This window comes from Emydura macquarii, unplaced genomic scaffold, assembly GCF_026122565.2.
Source record: "Emydura macquarii macquarii isolate MOO-44397 ecotype Brisbane River unplaced genomic scaffold, CSIRO-AGI_Emac_v2 contig_554, whole genome shotgun sequence".
Lineage (NCBI taxonomy): Eukaryota > Metazoa > Chordata > Testudines > Chelidae > Emydura > Emydura macquarii.
The window spans coordinates 7,288,496-7,312,981 of record NW_027130691.1 but is presented as its reverse complement, the minus strand read 5'-3'; the positions used below and the strand labels follow the sequence as shown (position 1 = coordinate 7,312,981).

Sequence of the window (24,486 nt, the reverse complement as noted above, 5' to 3'; positions counted from 1 at the left end):
ACGAGCGCGGAGCGGAGCGCAGCCCGCGGGGGGAGGGGTAGGGGTACTACGAGCGCGGAGCGGAGCGCAGCCCGCGGGGGGAGGGGCAGGGGTACTACGAGCGCGGAGCGGAGCGCAGCCCGCGGGGGGAGGGGCAGGGGTACTACGAGCGCGGAGCGCGCGCGCGCTCTCTGAGGGGAGCCGTAGCACTCGCAGCTCCTTCCGCTGCACTCCGGCGTTTGCCTCGCTCCCCCCCCCCCCCCCCCGCTGGAAGGGGCTGGGCGGCTGGCTCAGGCTGCAGCAGCTGAACCCGCTGCCCGGCCGGCGGAGGCAGCCGGGTTCTGGAGACGGTTTCCCGCTCCCAGTAACACTCCCCCGCCCCGTTAGGGGTCCCTGGGCAGAGCCCCTCCTTGCGGAGCGACAAGCCCGGCCACGGCTGAGACACCGATGACCCTGGGGCACGGCCGCTGGGCCTGCCCGTTCCCGTGCGCGGTCCGCCCCAACGGCCGGGGCCGGTGCCCGTTGAGCTCAGCGCTGGGACGGGCGGAGCTAGGGGGCCGGAGAGCCGATGTCACCCTGCACATCCGAATCGAGCTCTGGTGAGCCGGGCGGGCGCGCAGCAGCGACACCCGGGCGGGCATTTAAAGCCCGAGACCAGAGCCGCTCTCTGGCCCCTGCTTCTGGAGGCTGAGCTGCGCATTTGGTCTTGCTAAGGGGACGCTGCAGCCTGAGGCATGGGGAACTGTTACAGGCCCCACCCAGGAGTGTCTCAGAGTCCATCCCCCTCCTGAGGCTTTCCCCATGGAAACGGCAGGAGGAGGGCAGACGCTTCCCCCTGGCCAGGCCTTGCTTCGTCATAGGTCTTGCAAAACGCAATGGGAGGTATCCAGCAAAACCCCCACCCCCCTACTTCAGCCCAGCTCACTCCCGTGCCAGCCACAGCCCTGCCTCTGGCGGCAGAGACTTATTTACTAGTCTGCTGGGTAGTCACTAGTTTTGTCTGCACAGACACCGATGAAACACACACTCCAGGCCATCGCCCTGCAATCATGCTCTGTCTCCTAGACACTGCCTAAAAATGAGAGCAGAGGTCGCTTCAGCTAGACGGGAAGCTGTCCCGTATCACCCTGCTGGGGGCCGGCCTCACTGACATTGTTCCCCGTTTAGCCCCACCCCAGCCTTCTGTTCTGGTTATCTGATTGGCCCCCAAGAGCTTCCCCTGGAGGGAGAGGAGAAGACCTGGTCACAAGAAGTTAACAAGTTTCAGGGAGGAGAGGAGGAAGTTGAGGGTGGCAGCCAGGCAGGCAACAACTGCAGACGCAGGTCTGAACCCAGCCCTTTCCCCTAAAGCAGCCCCTCAGCAGGCTTGACTGATCACTGGAGCTTGTGATGCAGGATCATCAGCACCAAGAGGAGGAGGAGGAGGAACCAGGCCCTGAGAATGCCTTTGGGAAGAGCCCCTTCCAGCTGACAGCGGAGGATGTCTATGACATCTCCTATGTGGTGGGCAGGGAACTCCTGAAGATAAGCAGCGAGCCCCAGGTGGATGTGCCCACCAGGGTCGCCCAGTTGCAATTTAAGATAGTGAGGATTCTGGAAATGCTGGAAGCATTGGTGAATGAGAATAACCTGACAGTGGAGGAGCTGAAGATGGAGAGAGAGAATCTCAAAAAGGAGGTGGAGGGACTCAGAAGGGAGGGTCCCCCAGGGACTACGGAGCAGGTAGGTACAAGGGCAGGTGCAAACTCAGGAACTGATCTGCTTATTGTGCAACATACAGTTTGGGAAACAATATGGAGGCATAGGGTTTTATTAACTACACTTTACACTAGTGATGTCCTCATGAGCGTAGGCTATAGCACAGTGTGAGGCTAGCAGAATTCTCAGCATCAAAAATCCCTGTCCAGTGGGAGGCCATTCTAGCACCACACACAACTGGGAAACGCTAGCATTGTTCAAGCCATTGTGTGGACAGGCCCTATTGGAGGAGTTCACTTTTCATCCCTGTTGAAGATCCTGATCCAGCTGCCCGAGCAGAGACCAATTCTGAGCTGTAATTTTGTAGGTTGATGAGTTAATGCCCTACAGTGCTGTAGTTACAGGGTATGGTTTTTTGCTGAACAGGATCAATATGCAGAAAAAGAGAAGTTCAGACATATGGACCTGATTTTCATGTAGTGTAGGTGTACAATTGCACATCTAGCTTTCACATACAATTGCTCACACAAAAGCATCTAATTAGCCGTTTGCATACATGAAATCCTTGCATACATGAAATCCTTGTGTTTGTGCAAATTAGGTGTGTGAGAGAGGAGGAATGCCCTTTTGGTTTAGGTGCTAGGCTGGGATTCAGGAAAGCTAGGTTCAGCTCTGCTCCAATTCTCTCTCTGACCTCAGGCAAGTCCCTTAATCTCTCTCTGGGCCTCAGTTTTCATCTCTGACAATGGGGATAATAGCACTTCCTTTGCCAGTTAAGAGGTAAATTCTTGGGGTGGGTACTGTGTCTTACTATGTGTGTACAGTACCTGGCACAGTGGGGCCCACAGGCTGTACTGATATACAGATAATTATTTTACACCTAAATGGTATGAAAGATCAAGATTGTAATGTCTACAAAGTATGGAAATTACTATTGATTTATAAACTTGATTCCTTCTCTAAGGTATGGCCTGACTACTGCTCAGGGGTTATTCAGGCTTCTTGTGCCCTTAAGATTGTTTGGTTTTTAAACTGTTGCCCTTTGTTCTACAGCTGAGCCTTGGACCAGACAAAATGATAATAGATCTCTCAGATCCAAATCGCCCACGGTTCACATTGCAGGAGTTGAGAGATGTGCTGCAGGAACGTAACCAGCTGAAAGCACAGCTTCTTATTGCACAAGAGGAGCTACAGTGCTATAAGAGGTAGATCACTAACTCATGCAGCCAGTGAAGAGCAACTGTTTATAACATCTTTTTATTATCTGGGGATCTTTTCAGAAGGGATTAGTATTATTATTTGTTTGCTGTAATACCCACAATGTGCTAGGCCCACTGTCCAGATATACAAGATTGTAAACTCTTCGGGGGGATTTGGTTATAGATTGTCTAGCACAATGGGGCCTATTCTTGGCTGGCCCATAGGTGCTACCACAATACATGTGATTAATAATAATAATAATAATTAATAATAGTAATAAATAATAATTTAAAAAAGAAGGGACATTCCTGCCCCTAAAAGCTTACTGTGTAAGGCCAAACAGACAAGCAGAGAGGGGTCAGGGAAAGGGGGTTTCAAAAGGAATTTTCTATATAAATCAACTTTAAAATTGAAGTCCTGCCTGCTCTGTGTGAGTTAAAAACATGTGTAATTGCACACATCAACATCTGCATGCAAACTAAGAATTTGTGCACACAAATCCAGTGTGTATGTATGCCTGGCTGTCCATGTGTGAGTGCAAGTACCTCATTCACACGTGCCATCATGGTAATTGCATACATGCATTTTTATGAAAACCAGGCCCTAGGTATCCCATGCCACTTGTCAGAAGAGGGTGGGGAAGGGCGTCGAGGGAGAGGGCGGTGTTCTGTGCTGACTTTAGTTAAAATTTCCCTTCTCCTGGTGTGCAGACTGATGTGTGCTAACTTATTTACCACCCCTTCACCTCAGAGATGTGTGCATTTCAATGATGCTGTATGTATAACTGTAAAGCACTTTGCATTGTTCAGGATCAAGGTGCATATTTTGTAAGACCCCATAGCTGAAGACTGAGTAAGGCACTTACTACAAAAAACCCACCCAGAGAAAGGGCACTGGACTAGGATTCAGATGACCTTGGTTCTGTCCCTGGCACTACCACTGTTATATTGTGTGATCTTGGGCAAATCGTATCATTTCACTCCTGCCCTTTGTCTGGCTTGTCTAATTAAACTGTAAGCTCTTTGGGACAGGGACTGACTTTTATTCTCTTTGAAAGTGCCTGGCACAATGGGGCCCTGACCTCAGTTGAGGTCCTGATATGATATCATAATACAAATAATAATAAATCCACCCTAAGTATGTGATCTAAAACAGCTATGCATAATGTAAGTTATAGCTGAAAGGCTAGATTCAAACCTGCCCATTCATACAGGTTTTGCCAATAAATCAGTTAAGGACCCACTCCTCCAGCTCAGCTGACAGGCTGTACTAAGCTAGTTCAGTCACACATTAATTGCTCATTTGGCCCTTGACTCTCCAGTTGCCTAACACAGCTCATTGGCATCCAAGTTAAACATTAACAATGTGAATGTTTAATTCATAAGTGGATCATGAGCTGTGATGCTGTGATTACCAACCAATAATGTCAGTAATGGGTTTCAATCCAAGCAAATCAGAGGAAAAATAATAATTTGATTTATATAGTAGCCTCCTAGCAAGATGCTGAAAGACCCAATCGACTATGTCAGTTATAAGACAAAGTATTATAAATGTGACCTTTGAAATAAAATCTGTGTTTTAGAATTTCATGTGTATACTTCTATGTATGTGCCTAGCGTATAGCACAAAATGTCACACCCTACATTTAAGACTCACAGGGAGAATGTTTTAGTGGCTGGATAGTGCATTATTAAAGATATGTTTGTCTTTTTTGTATAGAGATGTTTTTAAAAGGATATCTTTAGCTGTTTGAAACCCATTTCCTCAGTGCCAACAGAAGAGGCCTGATTCTGACCTTGTTACACTGTGCATATTAACAGAGAAGATCAGAATCTGGCCTAGAGGTTTTTCCAGTTTGCCAGGAGTCGCACCGACTTTCTAAGTATTCTCAAGTGTTTTTGAAGAAATATGTTTCAAAGCCCACGTTGAACAGCATTGCATATCTGCATACTGTGGGCTTGGTTTGATCCCCTCAGATCTTAAGATATGCAGGGTCAGGCTAGGCCAGTGCAGTGATGGCTGTGAAGGTGTAGAGCTAAGCACCCTCTGCTTGGCTGTACAAAGCCTTAGTATAGGCCAGCAAAGCTTATAGTCATGGCTTGCACAGATGAAGCTTATCTCAGTCCCTAGCAGGGGAAGGGACCTTGGTTCAAATTGTAGCTTTGCCTGTCTATAGTACAGGTTTGCACTGGTGTAGCTATCCCCTATGTATCCCCTATGGCTGTAACCAGTGAAAATTTCCAGTGTAGGTAAGGGAAGTGACATGGGGAAGTTGATGCTTACCTATCTGACAGAGGCCTTATTGACCTTCACTGATTAGGGCCAGAATCTGCTCTTACACGTGTGTAAATCTGAGTGACTGTGCTGGAGATACCCTGGATCTGCACCAACGTAACCAACATCAGAATTTAGTGCTTTGAGATCCTTGGATGGAAGGTGCTGTACAAATGCATATGATTAAAATCAGTTCTCACTGAGTACTAAATTACTATATAACACTCCATCTGTAGATATTTAAGTTTCCTAACAATTATTGGTAGGGTTCTTATAAAAATATTCTAAGCTAATTTAGAGAGACGAGGTGAGTGAGGTAATGTCTGTTGTACCAACTTCTCGGTGCGAGAGACAAGTTTTCAAGCCACACAAAGCTCTTCAGGTTTGGAAAAGAGCTCTATGGCTCAAAAGCTTGTCTTTCTCACCAACAGAAGTTGGTCTAGTAAAAGATATTATCTCACCCACCTTGTCTTACTAATATCCTTGGATCGACACAGCTACAACTTCAGTACATATAAGCTAAATTACTCTACTGTGCACAATTAAAATAAGAATGATTCACTATTAGCATTAGGCCATGTTACGTGTGTCCGTAGAAATTAGAGGTCCTGTTCAGGAAAGCACTTATGCACAACTTGACTTCAGTGGGACTTGAGCACAAGTTAAGAGCTTTCTGAATCAGTCCCTGCATTAATAAAGAAATAATATTGGCTATATTGTGCATGCCCTAGTTTTACAGACCAGCACAGAACAGTTCCTAGTAGCATTTTTTCAACAGACTAAAACTAGTACAACAGTCCTACCCACAAAGAAAAGGTGCAGAGCCACTACACCCAGCAAGTGTGACAATGCTGCAAACATTAACGGTATTTTTACATCATCTGCACAGATGCCACAAACTACCAAAATGAAGAAAGGGTTCAATATGCACAATGAGGTTTTGTATGTAGCACAGATTTAAAAAAAAAATTCCCCTCTCCTTCTCTTGCTAGTGGCATCATTTCACAGAGGGAGGACCAGGCTGGGGCAATGGAGAAGGAATCCACTGTTGGCAGTCCTTCTGGCTCAAGCAAGATTAACCAAGAGAAAACAATCATAAACCGTCTGTAAGTATTGTCACTTCTCTTTTGCAGAACTTTACAATAGTGAGCTGAGTTGATTGGATACTTGTTCTCCCCTCACAAACACTTCCCCCCACTTCCCCATTATAAAAATTAAGGGCTGATGCTGGAATCCTAAAGCAGGCAAACCTCTCACTAAAGCCAGCCAGAATTTGGTAACATCAGGCTTCTACTGTTGAGATGCAGCATGGTCTAGTAGTGGACAGCAAACTGCATGGAGAGTATAGCAAACTGGGTTCTATTCCCAGCTCTGCCACTGACCTGCTTTTGGACCTTGGGCAAATCACTTCACCTCTCTGCACTTCTACTTCCTTTCACACATTTTGTTTGCTTTGTCTATTTAGTCTGTAAGCTCTTCAGTGCAGGGTCTGTCTTTTACTGTGTATTTATACAACACCTAGCATAGTGTGGTATCAAGGGGCTACAGTAATACCCAGATTCTAACTGTAGTGTTTCCAGACTATTGAAACTCAACATCTTCCATTGATAACAAGGACAGTTAACTCTTTTTGTAACAATGAGCACTAGTGACTGGAGGCCTGGAAAGATGTCATAAGCATTAGAAATAGTGACAGTGGTCATGTAACTCAACTGCTAGTGCTTCTGCTTTGGTGTCTGAGGCTTACTGGTTCAAAGTGCAGCTGCACCTAGCTCCTCTAATAAGCTAGTAAAAAATAATTGCTACTTCAGTTAACTTGTATGTAAGTTAGTATCACGACAGAAATAGTCTGAATTAGACATAGACGGGATGAATGTTTTGCATAAACAGTGTTAACTAAAAGGTATCAGGCACAATCTCTCTAACTAGTAGCAGTGCCTGTACAAGGAAAAGGTTTCTTAAGAATGGTTCCAGGTCAAATCCTTGAGTAGTTCATGCAAAATCAGGGAGAAATTACCACCTAAATGACATGGCACAGCTTTCAGCTCTCGTTTCATATTCCTAGAGCAAACTACAGCTCCGACTACTTTGTCTGTATCAGTGCAACATTCCTGAAACACAGCATCAAAATAACAGTAAAAATTTAACACTTCTATAGCACTTTTATGTGTAGAGAAAGTGCTTTATAAATGTGCATATCATAATTTTTACGGGGGAAACTGAGGCACAGAGGAAGTGGCTTGCCAGAAGTCACAGCATGTCAGAAGGAGAGACAGAACTCAGTTCTCCTGCATACCAGCCCCATAACCTGTCCATGGGACAGCGCTGATGTTTAACATACTAGCACAACAGTAAAGGGAGGGGTGATTTTGCCCTGTTCCTATGGAGAGCACCCTTTAAAGATTTTCCAAATCATCCTTGCTACACAAACAAGCCTTCGGTTAAGGTGTCAGCCAGGGGACACATGAAATTGCATGGCATTTATTTATTTAGTCTTGAATTAGCCTTCTTGGTCCATTTCAGAGCTAATCATTAAGCTGTCCTGTGCTGTAAGAGGCCATTGCCTCTCCTGCGTACACTAGGAATCTCCACCGTTGTGCTGTGCACTGCCTATCCCAGCGTGTGTTTGTGATGGGATTCAAGTGGTTATAGCTGCTATATGCAGCAAGAGCCTGCTCACGCCCTGTGCTTATAGCTCCAGAGAGTAGCCCAGTGTGTTGGCAGGACAGGGTCAGTGGGTGGTTGTAGCCTTTCCTTTTTATAAGACACTTCCCCCTACTTCCCTTTTGCTCTAGGTTCTCTTTTAAACATGGAAAACGAACATGACTAAGAATTTAGCCACTTCTGCTCAGAAAGTTGCAGCATATAAAGCCTTTCAGAAGGAGTTCTGAGAAGAAGTGTTTGAAGGCAAAGCCTCACTTTCCCAGTAGAGAACAGGTCAACTCTCAACAATAACATGTATTTGTATAATACTTTCAGATTTTGCTTTTTAAAATAATGTTTCTTACAATGTGTGTATTGAGGAATAAGTGTTTTCTTCTCTTGATAAGGATGATGGATTTCCATTAGACATACCTGGGCAAATGGGGTATGGAATAAACTATTTTATATAGCTATTTTTGGTCTTTTGAGGAACCATACCCAAGACATCCTACAGTAGAAAGAATATTAGTTTTTCAACTCACATCTCTCTGCTTGGGCTAGAGCAGTGTTTCTCAGTCTTTTAAGCAGCAAGTACCCCCTAACTTCTGAAAACTTTAATAAGTACCCCAGCACTCAATACCCCCAAGGGTACACGTACCACAGGTTGAGAAACTATGGACTAGAGGACTGTCAGACTAGAATGATTTAACTGACATTTTGTTAGATTTATACTATCTACACAAGTGTTCATAAAATTAATTACCAAGACAGAAAAAATGTTTATATTTAAATTGAAAGTGTGTTCTGGTGTGCAGTGATCTGACACTAGCAATGTCCAAATCTTAAAGAACCCCAGAAGCTGAAGCAAACTGGAACTTGCTTAGATGATGGCTGTCTTGTCGCTTGCATTAAATTAGTTTGATGTCCTCTGTTCAGTAGCCTAATGCCTACCACCCAGACTACCATAAGTGGTAGTAACGAACACCTTTAGTAGTAGACTCACTAGCCAAGCATTGACTGGACCATGGCGACAGAACTCTCATGGCTATGGGTGATGCTTTGGCTCAAAAGTAGAGCATGTTATAGCAGAGTATTAACATTGTTACCAGGTGCATTCATCCTGTTCATTGGATGACTTCAGTTGGTTCTGGAACCTTTCAGAAGCAACAAATATATTATTGAGCTACAGACCATTCACTGACTCATAAGTACTGAAGGGGAATGAAACCACTAAAAATTGAGTTCTAGTTTTGGGAAAATAATCACTATTTTAAAAAAGCATACATTAAAGGAGTTGCAGATACAGAATAGATAAGAGATAGGAATGTTAATTATCTAGCTGCAATCTGCTACTAAAAGTATTTAGGTCAAACAGATCGAAAGTAGGTGTAGGCAAGATAATTAGAGAGGTTTGTACTAAGGTCTGCATCTAGAAAGACAATAGCTATTTTAACAGTATTAGATTTGAGGCTGATTAGACATGTAAATAAATAGGATGAAGAATATCTTTTTCCCTTCAAAAGGGAAGCAAATTCTAAGATCTTTGTCTCCCTTTTATATGCTATCAGTATGCAGAATATAAGTCAGGTGATGTATACAGTATAGCTATACTTAGTAACAAGGCATGCATGTTAATATGGCTGCACAGAAGGTAGAAAAATAGCAGTGTCATTGTTGAATGTGATCACTAGTGACAATGTTAGTAAAGCAATATCAAATATGCCTAAATTGGAAAGATTTGAGTCTGTGAGATACCCATCCATTGCAGAGAACTCTCACAAGGTTTGCCTTTTTCACCACCTTATTACACCCAAACATTGGGCATGCTTTTAGTATGCACCTTTTGGGTCTGAGGGCTAATTAGACAGTCATTCTATCAAGTATGATATTGGGCCAACACATCCAAAACTAATTTTATTCTATTTGTAATGTAGCCACCACATTAGCAGCTGGTGTTAACAAAATTAAAGCATAACTCTGTCAAGGGTCTGTGTACTCCACTGCTGCTTCCTATTACTCCGAGGGAGTGTCCCTGAACATTTGTAATTCAGTACTGAGGCATGCTGCTAGTAGGGTAAAGATTTGGGAAGGGAAAAGAGGGTGGTAATATCTGCTTGAGTTCTGAGTTTCACATAGGATAAAACTGCCCAGGTGGGAGAGCTACTGGGAAAGCTGACTGCTCCAGCATCCAAGAGGAAAGAAGCCATCCTGAGTGAGTTAAGTGAATGACAATAACTCTCAGAGAGCAGTCTGATCTGGACCACTAAAGATGGACACCAGGCCAATGAAGCGGATTGTGTAAGGAATGGGGAGACAATGCAGCATTCAGAATAGAGTGACATGTTGCAAACAGCCCCTATAGTTAGTAGACAGATTCCACAATCCTCAGTCTATGGCCAGGCTTAAAGCTTTGAATAGCCTGCAACTGTGGGATTGACCATAGTTCACCACCACCACCACCACCACCACCACCACCACCACCACCACCACCTAGCCTTTATCATTAAAGTATCTGATGGAAGAATATCTGCCTTGAGCCTGAAACAGCAGCTCAGAGATGTTAGCTATCCTATTCATTTCAATGAGATGTTCATGCCAAATCCTCATGAGTGACACTTAAATATTAATATTTCACACTGAATTTTGTGAAACATTTTCCCTACTATCCCAATCCACTTTGCAACCCTTACCAGCTGCCAAATTCCCCAAATATTCCCTTTACATCAGCCAAGACTATGGCCAATATCTGCAATGCTAATGTATGTCAACACAAGAACATGCAGTAGTGACATTTGAGGGGCAGAATAAATTATGTATATAAACAAGAAATGCTCTACTGTGTTATTTGATTCCCTAATTAATGCATTAAATGCCATGTTTTTGTTTTCCTGAAGCTGCTATGCTATTTCTAGTCTTGCTGCAGTATTCCAGGACAGTTTATTACAAGATATGTAGGACGAGGTTAGAGTGTACAATTGAGGTACATTAGCTTAACTGCCTGCAATTCCCCATTTAAAAACTGGTTCCTAAAACAGTATGAGCAAGCTCTGTGGATAGGGAAATTGACTGAAAAAGCCAAATCTTTGTTTTTTTTAAAAGTGTTCAAGACTAGACCCAACCGTTTCAGACAGCTTGTATTTATAATAGTTAGTACCTAGGACAATTGGTCCCCAATCTGCACATATTTTCTGGTTCCTCTATTAGAAAGAGAATAGGAAGAATTCTGTGCTGTACCCACATTTAATTCAAAGCCACCAAAGCAGCTTGCACGCAAAATATATAGTTGAAGGTGGTAAGAGTTGTTGAGCTAATCCTTCAGAGACTGTGGACATATATACACCTCCCTCCTGAGCTTTCACTGGATGGAGTAGAAGACAGACATTTTCAACACTTGGTTAAAAAAATCCGAGACAGAAGCAGGCACTAACACAGGCAATTCGTTGTTAATAAATATTTTTTTTATTTACAACATTTTCTTCAAGTTTTTGTTTTTAAAATACACCACTAAGCCACCTCTCTTGCTGCTGAAACACATAGGTCAGACTGTATCATCCTGGCTATCAGACAAGCGCAAAAGACTGCCTTGGGTGGTACGAGGAGGAGCAGCTTGAGAACATGGAAAAGCAGTGGACATTAATAAAGCCACGCACCTCTTACTGACATTGTCCAGCAGCAGGCATGGCTGGTGGCCTCAGGCCATCTTTCAGCTACACACATGCCAAGCATGACTTGGCAAACATTTCAGTTGATAAGAGTTCATGTTCACTGTAAGGATCTCCATGGTATAGCCTTCCCATACCATGGATTTGGTTCCCCCAATAATGAGCCTGAACCTGTGATGTACTGAGTAACTCCTGCAAAGTGCTAAGCACCCTCAAATCTCTTTGAAGTCAGTGGGACCAGACAGTGCATGACAGCTTACAGAATCAGGCCCTAAGGAATCTACTCTCTTCAATGCATATGTATAACTCCATAAGCAAGACTGAAGCGCCACATGAAGATGAGACTCCTAATTTTGGAAACACTGATCCACTTCCAGCATTCACAGTAAATAAATAATTCAGTTTCTGATGTGGCCTATTAACATTGGGAGGTAATATGTTTTTAGAGAGGGGCCTTTTTTTTTGTTTTGTTTTTTAAAAAGCCTTCTAACAAAATGCCCTCAAATCAGCCACGAACTATAAAAAAGGTACCATCTCAAACTTTTTAGAAAACAGAGTAACAGCAAAAAAGCAATTCCTCATCTTGATGACTTGCATATTTTATCTTCACATTTCTAATAAGCATCAACAGTTTATAAAAATCCAGCTCCATTTGGATTGGAGTTATGTCTCTCTGAATAAAGCAGCCAGACTGACCATTCAATCCCATTATAGTGATGGATTTGGTGCTTTTGCTGCCAACGAAGGACACTGCTGGAAAAACTGGACTCCTAGCACAAACTAGTTAAGAATGATAGAAGCAATGCTTCATTCACAAAGAGGTCCTTGGCCAGTCAGTTCTAGGTTTAAAAAGGCTGACAAATAGTCAAATCAATGACTGAAGAGTTAGAACATAAGATACATCTGTCACCATCAAGCTAAACAGTTGATATCTCTCACTCTAAAACAAAGCATGAGATTTCATTGCCAAAGCAGGAGCACAACCCAAGAGATTCAGATTTAATCCCCCCCCTCCCCGCTTATAAAATATGCATAATCTTTGACTGCATGCTCAGGAAGCACTGATCAATTTGCAAAAATGTACAAAACTGAACAATAAAAAAAGTTTTGGTAATCTACGACCATCTGTTCAAGCCTGTCTGGAAACCTGTAACAGATATTTAAATACTACAGAGCAAAGGTGTTTTTTAAACAGTTTTAAAATACCAGAAGCAATCCACTAAGATAGCTGTGTTTTTAAAAAAAAAAAAAAAATCCATCAACTCTCTTCAACAGAGCTCAGTCCAAAGAAGGATGGATTAGTGTTTCAGCCATGGATGAGCTTCAATGGAAGCTTTGCTCCTGTCTCCATAATCATACAATAGTTCTTCACCTGCTTTTATGTCTCGTGAGGCTACCAGTATGAGATGAGGTACGCCATCAACATCATGGAGCTTTGTTTGACAATTGCCACATTTGCTGTGATTAATCAGCCTCCCCAGGCGATTAGTCTCTTTTGTAGCATCGACACTGAAAGAACAAACAGAGATTGGAAGATTTCTGCATAACATGCACAAGATCTCGCAATTAGAAGGGGTAAATCCACACTGAAATCAAGAGATGAAAAAAATTGTGTAGAGTCAGCACAAGGCTTGAAAACAGACAAAATACTAAAGATCTAGATGCCACCACTGCCCTCAAAGACAGAACCAGCTTCATCAAATTGCTCTAGCAAATTTAGTTACAGTCTTACATTACCACAAGTCAACACCCCATGGCATAAGTTCATCACAGTTTTACAACTGTGAAAAAGGGTCTTTCATCTCAGCCACAGATTTCTTCTATAGTTGACATCCTAAAGTCACTTACCTGAGCTTTTTTTATTATAGTTATTTGAGAGCCCTTTCATCTCTAGATTTTGCTTTCTTCCCATTAGCAGCTGTCAAGCAATCAGCCAGAAGAGCTAGCTGTCTTACACACAGCTTCCTCAGAGGATATCATGGAAGGTATGCATTGTGTCAGCCAGCAAAAGGATGCACAACTAGTAATAAAGAGCCCTACTCCATGAAGGCTGGGTATCCTGAGTGTCCAACACATGCTCAGCCTCCACTGACCTGGGCAAATTCCCAAAGTAGGTCCATACATTGCTGTGGCACAGTATCTACCTGAAGAAGCTGTCTAGTGCCTATCACTATGGTATCTAAGCACAGGTGCCATTGGGACAGCATGGTAGAAATCAGACCTTTAGAATCCATGACTGTCAAAGATATTGAATATGTAGGACTGTTACAAAGAGACTTAGATTCCAATATTTGATACTAGTTACTGATTTCATCAGCTGCAGTAATTTTAGGTAAATCATGGTATATTACTACTCTGTTCAATGCTTAAACTGCTTCTACAAGCAAAATCCAGTCTGGTGAGGAAAGTTAACATACAGAGGTAAATAAAGCTAGTCAGAAAGCCAACAGCAGAGCTGAGAATCATATCTATGAACCTCAAATCCCAGTTCTAGCCACTTAGTCAAACTGTCTCTTCATTCCCATTTCACTCATCATAACCAGACGAGATGCTCACCATGTTGTCTTGAATGTTTAAGCAGTATAAGTAAAAAATGTATTCAAATAAAAAAGCAAATCCCAAAGTGAATCTTGAACTTGAAACACTTAGCAAGAAAACTGAAGGATCTGGGACCTTCAAAGCTTCATCTACTTATTTCATTATTATATTTCTTAAATAAACTTCTAAAAAAATAGAACTGAAAGCTTACCAGTACGTTTTGCTTAGATACTGAAAGTAATACATATAGCAGCCTGTGGATGGATCTTGGGCATACACAGCTTCTCGCTTTTTAGCATCAGTGATCTCTATGAGATCCCCATGATATTCTACCACAAATTCTCCTCGAATGAAGTGTTTGGTAGCAATTACTCCTCTCCCTTTACCATCAATGAAATCAATCTGTCAAGCAGAAAAGGAGCTCAGTTAGCAAAGCTGCAAAATATTTAAACAGTTTTAAGTAAATCTATTTCCGACCTATTGTGGGAAAAGGGAACAAACAAGGATTTATCTTGGAAACATTAGCACCAATATAAGAGTGTGGCACATAAGAACAAGTATTTTAGATAGCAACATATGGCAGCATATTGCACAGCTTTAGGGGAGACACATGGGATGAACTGAGAGATTCAGGTCACCGGATATTTAGATAGAGGCTTTCCTAGAGAATAAGAACCAATGTCAACTGGATTGTATATGCAGAAAAGTAGGATTAGTCTTTCTTTATAGCAATTTTTTTGGGGGGGAGGGTGAGAGAGAGAAGATGGAGGAGGGATGGGAGTTGGTCTTTCCATTGCAGACTATGAGATACCCTCAGGGTCCAATTTGACTGCACATAGAATAATAAGAGTTAAAGGTGCAGAAAGGCCTATCATGGAAGGTAGTCTAATCCACAGCCAACACAATTTTGTTCCCTACAACACATTCTCTATTTTATTATATAATCCACCACTTCTACTGTCTAACACATGCACAGGAAGTTTTCCTGCTATCAGCATAGAAATTCCCTTATTAATTCCAACATATCACTTTTCAGTATAGGCCTTTCAAGCACCTTAAATGATTATTTAAACATCTGCAAACTGTAAAAAAATTGAACAGCTTAAGGAGCTCTGATCAGATCATATGGAGTCTGGAAATTAAGTTTTCGTTTCCTCCTCCCCCCAGGTTAGCAGACACAAGAATTAAAAACCCTTACTTTTCTGAAGAGTAAAAGTAACAAGAACCCTAGGCAGTGAGCAGCATTAACTCCAGCTGTGTTACCAGCTAACAAACTGATAGGAGAGCCGCTACCACAACACTCCCATTCAATGCCCCAAGGAAAAGCCTATATTTGCTGTTCAGTGCCATGCCAATAAATCTTTTTACCATACAAATCGTATATATACACTAACTAAGAGACCCATTAACACTTTCTTGGAAGCTAGCTCAAGAAGTGGTATGCACTACAGGTAATTCACTAATTTCCTTGGAAGGATTACAAAGGCCTCATCAACAATTGTACTACACAGCACAAACATATGTTCTTCAAAGCTCCATATGTGCCCTTTCAACAGAGGAAGAGAACACTAACACCGCAATTTGACATGAAAAGAGTATGTCATAATCGAGGATATGATTTGGTCACGGATTCCATGACTTTCCGGGACCTCCATGGCTTCTAGGGCAGGGCTGGAACTGGTGATCAGGCCAACTAGCCCAGGGGTCGCCACCAGCCAGCCTGCTGGAGCAGTGAGTTGGAGCTGCTGCAGCTCTGTTTTTCCCCCTTCCCCAGGGTATTTTTAGTAAAAGTCAGGGACACGTCGTGGCTTCTGTGAATTTCTATTTATTGCCCACAATGTGTCCCTGACTTTTACTAAAAATACCAGTGACAGAATCTTAATCTTAGTCATAATACATTTACAAATTCATTGAAAAATAGGAATAGCAATGCATAGATAGTGTTGTGCTATTTAAATTGGCGTTGCAGTTACCTTCATTCCTTCTTCTTTCCCACTTTCAATTAATTCATCTATTCTCCTCTTTTCCTCAGTCTGCAAAAAGAAAAGCCCATAGTATTGCTACTAGGATTTCTGTGGGTTTTTTAAGCTAAGTGATTTAGAGAGGCATTTATCTGCTAATAATCTGACTTTTCTAAGCACTCTGTCGTGCTCTATTTAGAGTTCAGTCATGTCAGTTTTGTCAGAAATATGATGTTAAAAAGAAAAATTTCAAATTGGTGTCCAGGGATGTGCAATTCTTCTATATGAGCAGCTGGAAGGCATCCTAAAGGAATCTGAATTTAGGTTTTGCTGTTTATGAGAAAGTGTTACTTTAAATAGTTATATTGTGCATTTATTATCTGCACTTTATCTAAGAACCTCCTAGACCGTACTTTGGAGATTACAAGTATCTGTATTCATCCTCCTAAATTCTCATTTGACTGGCAGCATGGAAACTGTCAGGATTCAAAGGGTTGGTTATACAAAAAGCACTACCTGCAATTCAGTTTTGCTCTTCCGGGAACTTCTTCTGACAGGATAGTAGTCTGTCACTTTTCGATTATATGAGATTTTTCCTTGTGCTCTGAGGGATAAGGAAAGGATACATGAACGCTTCAGCTTTTCTGACCTCATGGCCATACTCTTACTTTCAAGTCAGTGATTTGCGAGATGGCGGATTAGAACCAAACTGATTTTCTATCTGCACCCTTCATTCTGATACGACACCTTGTACACCCCCATTCTTCCCCTCCTTGCCTCATCACCAGTATTTCAGCTCTAACTGTTGAGATGAGGGAATAAGATATCTCTGGAAGTGCAGTGGATTAGCTCAAATTACTATTATACAGCACCTTTGGATCTCTCAACATAAGATGCTCTAGAATTTCCATTATTAAAGCTGCTCAATGGTTGGCTCTTGTGGGAGAGGGATACATCCATCATGTGGCTAAATCTCAGCTTACGTGCTCATGCAAAAGTGAGCTTAGATTCCAGCTCAGCCATCAGACCACTAGCTATAAATGTAACATCCTGGGTATGGGCAAATAATTTCTTGTTTTACCCCCCTCAAAAATGATATCTTAACCACTCGTTAGCTTCCTTTAGTAAAGATTAGTGAAAATGCTCACCAATTGATACACAAGCTAGAAAGCTGTACATTCAAGAAAAAATTCTTTGCAAGGCACATATCAATGCTTACATCATAGTACAGAATTTACATTAACTGTTCTTTAGAGTACGTTTCAGAAGAAAAAACCTAAATCTCTATAGCTGAAAATCTTTCTGGAAAATTTGCTTTAAAAAATCCAAGATATGGTATCTGGGTGGCTTTGCTTCCATGAGTCACCTACTTTCTCCTTGGTCCATGTTTTGCTTTGACCACCTTCTTCTGAGCTTGCTTTGCATTTGCTGCATCAGTAGAATCAGAAGGCAGAGTCATGCTTTTCTGCGTTTCTGCAGCTTCTTGTTTTTGATTAGGAAAGGACGCTGAAGAATCACCCCCTCTTTCTTTATCATTCTGGTCTTCTGGTTTTATAGCACCTTCTATTGTATTAACAGTATTTTTTTTTTCTGTGGATGGAAAAATATAGGACAGACTAACAAGCTGTCTTCTAGCTTTCCTTTCTTCTATAGCCAAAGTACCCTAAAATCTTAAAGGTTTCTAACCTGTATTTCATCTGTATCAAATGACAGGGAGGGAAAGGGGAACCTATTGTATTTCTTCTGTTACATGGCAAAATAAATACTCCTAAGGGCCAAACTGGACCAAGTTATCTATTATGCATTGTGAATATAATCCCTACGGCACAAAGTGTGGGGCAGAAGGCCAAGTATTTTGTCTAATTAAAGATGTTACCCAGACAAATAATTTCCCAAGTCTCAAGGTAGCAGACACAACAAAGGGAGTTTTGTAACAATTGCACTATTGTCCAAGCCAGCAAGTTTGCCACGTTGAACTCTAAAACAGGCATGACAACTAGATCCATATTCTGCAAGGAAAGTGACTACAGGAGTCTGCTGGGTATTGCAGTCCCATACTTAGTGGCTGCTGCTATTGGTATGAGGAGGCCAATGCCATCCAAGGAAAAGCAAAGGAAACAGAGAAGGGGAATCAAAATTCCTCTCTATTATACACATTGTAACAAATCTATGTGTTGCAGTGGTACAATCTTTTGTTACTATCAGTAAATGTAGACTCAGAACACTGGCAGATGGTCTCTCTGATTCCTGGTAGATTCTCAAGGTAAATGGCTCCAAAATCAGATACAACATTCTAGACCTTCACATGCCCTAGAATGACCTTGTTATGGCTCAGATTCAGCAAATCATTTAAATATGTGCTTAACTTTAAATGCACTGTTGTAAATTAGTTTTAAGAGCCTTACTGAATAGGGATGGGACTACTCATGTGCTTAAAATTGAGCACATGCTTAAGTACTTTGCTGAAGCAGAGCCTGTCAGAAACCTCTAGGGGTCTGATCCAATCCCCCTTGAAGTCAGTGCAGGTCTTTCCACTGACTTCAGTGAGGATTGGAACAGGCCCCAAGCACTATCAAACTGCAGTCTGAGCACTCTTGCCATCCATCTCCAGTGCCCTCATTTTTGAAGGGGGAGGTTCTTTATTTCTGGAACAGATTTTGTATGAGTCTATCCTAGCCCCTTTTATTGTATTGGCTTTTTCTTTGTTGCTGGGTTTGCAGCTGGGTGGGTGTTACTTAAGGCTAAATCCATTCATTTTCTGTTTAATGGAAATGTGAAGTGTTTTTTTTTAAAATGGCACCCAAGGTACCACAGTGATTGGTGCATAAGAAATCCTAGTAACAAACAAGCACTAGTAAACATAGTTAGGGTAAGACTAATTCCATGCACACATGAAAAGATGTTAACTGAATGCAACATGGTATCTGATCTGAAAATTTTTATGTATAAAATTTGTATCCTGGTCAACTAAGTAAAAATATTTTTAATAAGTGCTAAAATTGGTGAGAGCCAAAGTTTTAACACAGGGGTTCTTAAACTGGGAGTTGTGACCCCTCAGCAGGATGCAAGGTTATTATGGGGGGAGGGGTCGCAAGCTGTCAGCCCCAGCAATGCCAGTAAAAGGTGGGTTGGCATGGGGGGGTTGTCACAGTCTGAAATATTTTCAAAGGGGTCCCAGCAAAAAAAAAAAAAAAAAGTTTGAGAACCCCTGCTTTAACATATCAATGAAACAGAACATTCTCAGTAGGTGTGTAAAGCTACTTCACAATGAAGAAGCAGCTACTGGTTTCCAAGCACCGGTGGTCTACTCCAAGAATCAGTTTTCAAAAGATGCTTTCCCCCACTGCACCCTTGCCTCTATCCACAGAGGCTAATTAAACTTAAACACTGGCACCTCTCTTCATGCTATGTGGCTGCTTCATATCCTTATTGGCTTGTTGTTTCCTTGGCATACATTCAATAGTAATCAAATTTGCAGAGGAAATCAACTTTGGGGTAATAAATATGCAAAGGAGGACAAACTGAACTTCAAAGTGACCCACAGAGATTAAATACCAATGGGGGATGCAGGCAATTTAGGGAAATAATAAGTACTAAATATTTAAGTCCTTCACCCAGGGAAAGAAAACAAATAAGCCAAGAGACAAAACAAGACAGATATTTTAACCAAGCAGCTGCATCATTTAATTTAAGTGAGATTGAAAGTCAGATCAGTATTAGTGAGAGAGTTGAAATCACACACACAGAAGGGGTTCCACAAAAAAGGGTTTTAAGTTGTCTCCGGTTTGAAAGTTTGAGAAACAGTCACAGGGCTAGACAAGGCATGTTTTTTCCCAGAAGCAAACTGTTGAAAGGTAAATCTTACCATCTCCTCTTTTGTATGTTTCATTTAGTGTTTTGCCCTGACATTTCACTTCATGATGCATGACTGAGTTTTCCTCTTGAAGTGGAGGACGAGCACCAGGAGATTTATTAGGACTTAGGTAGGTGTAGATTTTGGACTGGCCAAGAAATACGTTCTCCTAAAACAGAGACCAGACAAAGCTCATTACATCAAAGAAATCTCATCAATATCAAGCCTCCAGCTGTTATCTGGATCATGCTACAAAGGCCAACACCTACATTACTGTAGCATATTTTGCATCTAAACAGTAAAAGCTGCGTGTGTGTGTGTGTGTGTGTGTATATATATAGCATCTACATTCAAAACCACATCTCTTTGGCTGGTAATAACTTGAACAGAACTTGCCATGCAAATTCTCAGCACAGACACACTTCCTCAAAAACAGACTAAGTACATCAGTTAGTTGAATTAAGCGTTAGGGTACAGGTCCAAATTCTGTTCTTGTATGTATACACAGCTCCTAGTGACTTAAACAAGAGATGCAATGCTGCAGCATTTGATGCTAATTATTTTTCCATGAACCTGCATAATTAAGGTTCCCTCTCAAATGTGTCTTAGTCTATTAAAAATAAACTATTTAATTTTGGTGAGTATTCTCTGCATTAGTGCAGACCAGAGAGGAGTATATTCCATTATTTAGGTAGCTGATGTTCCTCCTGAAATTGCATTTCAAAAAACAAAAACCACACACACACACACACACACCAATACCTACAGTACACAGAAGTACCAATAATATCAGAAAGAACCGTCTAATCAATTGTAAAATTAAGTAGCATTGTTTATAGTGTATTGTATGAGCAGGTTAGAAAGCACTCCAGAATCTGCTACTTATTAGGTAAGTACTGAATGATACTACTGTACTCTGACAACATAGAATCTGATGCATGAAGTTGGACTCTGAAGTTAGTTCTCCCTGACACACTGCATCATGTAAAATTAAATTATTGTCCCTTAAAAATGTTCTACAGTGTTCAGATGGGGCAGGTATGCTGCACTATGGCATACCAATACCCATCTCAGGTTTTGTGGCTCAGAACCTTCGCTTTGCATTTTAAAAAAAGTCTCTAGCTGTTATGGTGACAAAAATCTAAAAAATGTGAACCAAGCATAAGCAATGCAGTGAAGCTTTGCCTGAGTCTGGAACAATAGCTCTGAGAGGTATGACTCTAAACACACGCTCAAAATTAAACACATAGGTAATTATTTGGAGAACGGAGACCTTAAGACTGCAAATTCTTTCAACTGTAGAATTTTTTAAAAAACCATAACTGCACTCAAACCTAGTAAAACTTTCTTGTTCAGCCCATCACTAAGACAAACAAGTTTGTTTACATTTACGGGAGATAATGCTGCCCACTTCTTATTTACAATGTCACCTGAAAGTGAGAACTACCATTTGCATGGCATTGGCATTGCAGAGGAGTGCTTCCATCCAGAATTTAAAGTGGTATTCTATTATCGCTTAACAGTGCAATTAAACCCGCAATTAACTGCGATTTTTTTTTTAAATCTCACGACTGATCGATCGTGTTGATAGCCCTAGTTTATACAGCTACCATAAGCCTTGATGCTGCCACCTGATTCCCACAGACAGACCCAGCCAGAGCCTCAATGAATGGGGATCGGCTTCCCAGACTGGGGCTACAGTGAAGCTCAGATCCTGACTAGGGAAGGCGACTCAGCGGCGGTGACCCGCCAACACTTAACGCCAGTAACTGGACTCCCGTGAACAGACCCATTGACTTCAGTGCGTCTACTGCGGCAAGGGGAAGCGGTTCCTCCCGCGTGGAAGCGTTTCGAGGGCCGGGCCAGGCCCGTGGAGAGCCCCGGCACGGCTGGCTGCATGGCCACGTCTGCCCGCCGGGGCGGGGAGCAGCTCCGGCCGCCCCTTAGCCCGGGTTTGCAGAAGGGGAGCGCGGCGCCAGAGCCGGGAGGGGAATAGAGATGTCCGCCTCGCGCCCCGGCGCCAGGCCCCGCTACCCAGGGGTGGCTCCAGAGGCTCCTCCACAGGCCGGGCGTGGCGGTGGCACGAAATTGCCTTTCTAGACAGGGCCCAGCCGCCCGCCCCTGTGTGTGTGTGTCTCGGGGTGTGTGTGTGTCGGGGGTGTGATGCGGGCTTACCCCGTTCATCCTGGGGCGGCCGGGGCCCCTCCTCTCGGTGCTCTCCGGAGCCGCCTCCTCCGCTTTGCCTTTGCCTTCCCGGGGCTTGGACATGTTCTTGCCTAAGGGAGAGATGGGGACAGGGGCGTCAGAGCCCGGCCCGGCGCCCGCTTCGGTCCCCGGCCGGAGCCGCCGCCGCCTGCGCCATGTTTCAAGGGCTCAGCGCAGCCGGGAGGGAGCCTCAGCCTCAGCCCAGCCCCTTCGCGGCCCGCCCCAGCGCGCAGCCCGCCCGGGGGAGGAGCAGGAGCGCCGAGCCCCACCGCGGCTGAGGAGACGCTGCCCCCAGGGGAGCGGCAGATGGGACGAGCCAGCCGGGGCTTAGGGAGCAGGTGTGTGACACACACCTCCCCCACCACCGCAAACCACCCCCCACTGCGCCCCAGACCATGCCCCCCGCGCTGCCCACTCACAGCGCCCCTGCTCTAGAAGAGCCACACACCCCGGGGCCCCGCCGTGTAGCCCCATTACCGCCCCATTCCCCCGCCAGAGCCCCGGCCAGCTCCATTCATACCCACCCGCCCCGCCGCACCCCACGTGCCTCCGCCGACCCAGCCACCCCCCCGTCCCCTCCGCTAGCAGAACCCCGCACAGCCTAGACACGCAGCCCCAGCCCGCCATGCAGCTGAGCTCCGAGCACCCCCCGACGCGCAGCCCCCCGCAGTCCCCCGCCCCATAGCCGGACCCTCCATAACTTACCCTCCCCCCCAGCACCTGTCAGGGCGGGTACCTTTAGCCATGGCCCCGAGAGCGGAGCTAAAGCCGGCTCAAAGGTGTCCTGGCAGGAGGCGGGGAACCCCCCGCGGTAATCTTCACCGGGAGGCTCAGGGTAACTGCATTGCTCCGAAGAGAAACACCGACTCAGCCTCCCTCCCTCCGTCCGCTGCCTGATTGGCGCTCCGACTTGTCTATCATACCTCCCCGCGCTCTGATTGGTGCGCCTGGGGATGTCCCGCCTTCCCTCTATCGCACTTGAGTCAGCACAGCTTCCTCCTGGGAAGGGTGTTTAAATGTGCGTCCCCTGGTCGCTGATTGGTCCGTGCGAACAGCACCTGGGGCTGTGATTGGAGGCCAGACCAGAAGCTCCCTCTTCTTTGCTAGGCTATGCCATGTGGGTGAGTGACAGAGCAAGCGTCCTGGATGATGGACCTCTTGCAATATCCAATTCCTCAGGTACTCTGGGGGGTTCAAGTAGGTTGTACGTACTAGCCCGGCAGTCCCTATAGGGAACGGGGCAGTGTACCCCAAACAGAGCAGAGGCAAAAACATAGAGTGCATAGGCACAGAGGGGTTTACAATCCTAAAATATTTATCCTTTCCCCTCCAAAAAACAAACCAAAACAACCCTCCTTCAATATCTCCTCCCTTCCCAAATCCCCCATATAACATACACCAATATCCCCCCACTTTTCCAAATGTTTGGCTCTTCTATACTCCTTTTTTCCCAGCACCTCTTCACTCTCAACACTCAAGAAAAAAATTTAGACCCCCAACCTGCAATTGTACTTGAACTAAATTATCTTTAGAGCCCAGCACAGATACAAAATTTGTATTCGCATATGATCTGTGATCTGCAAACATGGTCCGTGGGTTTGCAGGGCTCTAATGATCTGACTCCCTTTGAGACTGCAAAATGTTCTGATGAGCTCTGCATATCTTGCTACAACTAGACAGACATGGTTCCAAGAGATTTGGCTATGTGCACATATGCACACTGGGATGGGATTACATGTGCGGTGTTGGAACTAGGTGAGCTGGGGCTGTGGGAGCACCCCCTGGCTTTAAATGGTTTCCATCATATACAGAGTTTATGGTTTGGTTCAATGGCTCCCAGCACCCCCACTGTACAAATTGTTCCAGCACCACTGAGTGAGTCCATAGATATTAAAGTGCTTTACTATTTTACATATGGGGAAATAGAGTCATAAGGTAGCCTTTGGTGAAACACAGCAATTCAGTGGAAAAACTAAGAATAGAACCCAGGGCTGGAGCCCTATTACTATACATCATGGTTGCAGGGTTGCACTGTACCTCAAAGTCAGAAAAAATATCAACAAGAAGCTTGTAGAAATTAGGGGGCTGGATGCCACATGAGACCATCAATGGGATACTGCGCTTTTCACGTCAAGTTTTTGGCATCAGTTCAGCTAAGGTTGGTAATGAATGGAAGTTACTATACAATGGTAGTTTGGTAGGCTATATGAAATGAGTTTGGTGGCTTAAATCTAGCTCCCAGTATTCACTTTGCCACTTCATATGTCAACATCACTACAGTTGGCATCAATTTGTCACTCTTGTTAGTAGTTGCAGAGAGGCCAAGGCCTGATTGGGCAGTGGAGACTGAACTATTTTCTCCATCTCAGAGATAGTTCCTCAAAGTCTATCTCTTTACTGACCAAAATAGGTGGGGTTATACAGCCACATAATTAACCAGCATTATCTACAGTTATCTCATCATAAAATTCTA

General features: G+C 43.7%; 2 protein-coding genes across 6 annotated transcripts; one reads left to right on the top strand and one right to left on the bottom strand.

The window, feature by feature from the left end:
• The first annotated feature begins 156 nt into the window (after window positions 1-156).
• RILPL2 (Rab interacting lysosomal protein like 2) lies at window positions 157-10,258 on the top strand. The gene is made up of 4 exons (XM_067539371.1): window positions 157-1,701; window positions 2,731-2,882; window positions 6,144-6,257; window positions 7,947-10,258. The coding sequence occupies exons 1-4, from the start codon at window positions 1,369-1,371 to the stop codon at window positions 7,975-7,977; spliced, it is 630 nt and encodes a 209-aa protein (XP_067395472.1). The 5' UTR covers window positions 157-1,368; the 3' UTR covers window positions 7,978-10,258.
• A 947-nt stretch (window positions 10,259-11,205) lies between these two features.
• On the bottom strand, window positions 11,206-22,889 carry KMT5A (lysine methyltransferase 5A). Of its 5 annotated transcripts, none has more exons than XM_067539668.1 (8): window positions 22,750-22,889; window positions 21,984-22,084; window positions 19,821-19,977; window positions 17,326-17,545; window positions 16,472-16,559; window positions 15,968-16,027; window positions 14,206-14,396; window positions 11,206-12,965 (listed from the first exon to the last, which is right to left on the bottom strand). In XM_067539668.1, exons 1-8 carry the CDS (start codon window positions 22,757-22,759, stop codon window positions 12,755-12,757), a joined length of 1,038 nt encoding a protein of 345 aa, XP_067395769.1. In that variant the 5' UTR covers window positions 22,760-22,889; the 3' UTR covers window positions 11,206-12,754. The 5 variants fall into 5 exon arrangements, with proteins under 5 accessions (XP_067395769.1, XP_067395770.1, XP_067395772.1 ...); XM_067539669.1 differs by having other exon boundaries at window positions 22,719-22,839; XM_067539671.1 differs by having other exon boundaries at window positions 22,734-22,815.
• Between the last annotated feature and the right edge of the window lie 1,597 nt (window positions 22,890-24,486).

Excerpts from the sequence above, each read along its gene's own strand:
- RILPL2 (XM_067539371.1), top strand. The coding sequence starts at position 1,369 with ATGCAGGATCATCAGCACCAAGAGGAGGAGGAGGAGGAACCAGGCCCT. Across the intron at positions 1,702-2,730 it reads CCCCAGGGACTACGGAGCAG|CTGAGCCTTGGACCAGACAA; the intron begins GTAGGTACAAGG and ends TTTGTTCTACAG. Across the intron at positions 6,258-7,946 it reads AAAACAATCATAAACCGTCT|GTTCTCTTTTAAACATGGAA; the intron begins GTAAGTATTGTC and ends CTTTTGCTCTAG.
- KMT5A (XM_067539668.1), bottom strand. Across the intron at positions 17,546-19,820 it reads AACATACAAAAGAGGAGATG|AAAAAAAAAATACTGTTAAT; the intron begins GTAAGATTTACC and ends TTCCATCCACAG. Across the intron at positions 14,397-15,967 it reads GGAAAGAAGAAGGAATGAAG|ATTGATTTCATTGATGGTAA; the intron begins GTAACTGCAACG and ends TCTGCTTGACAG.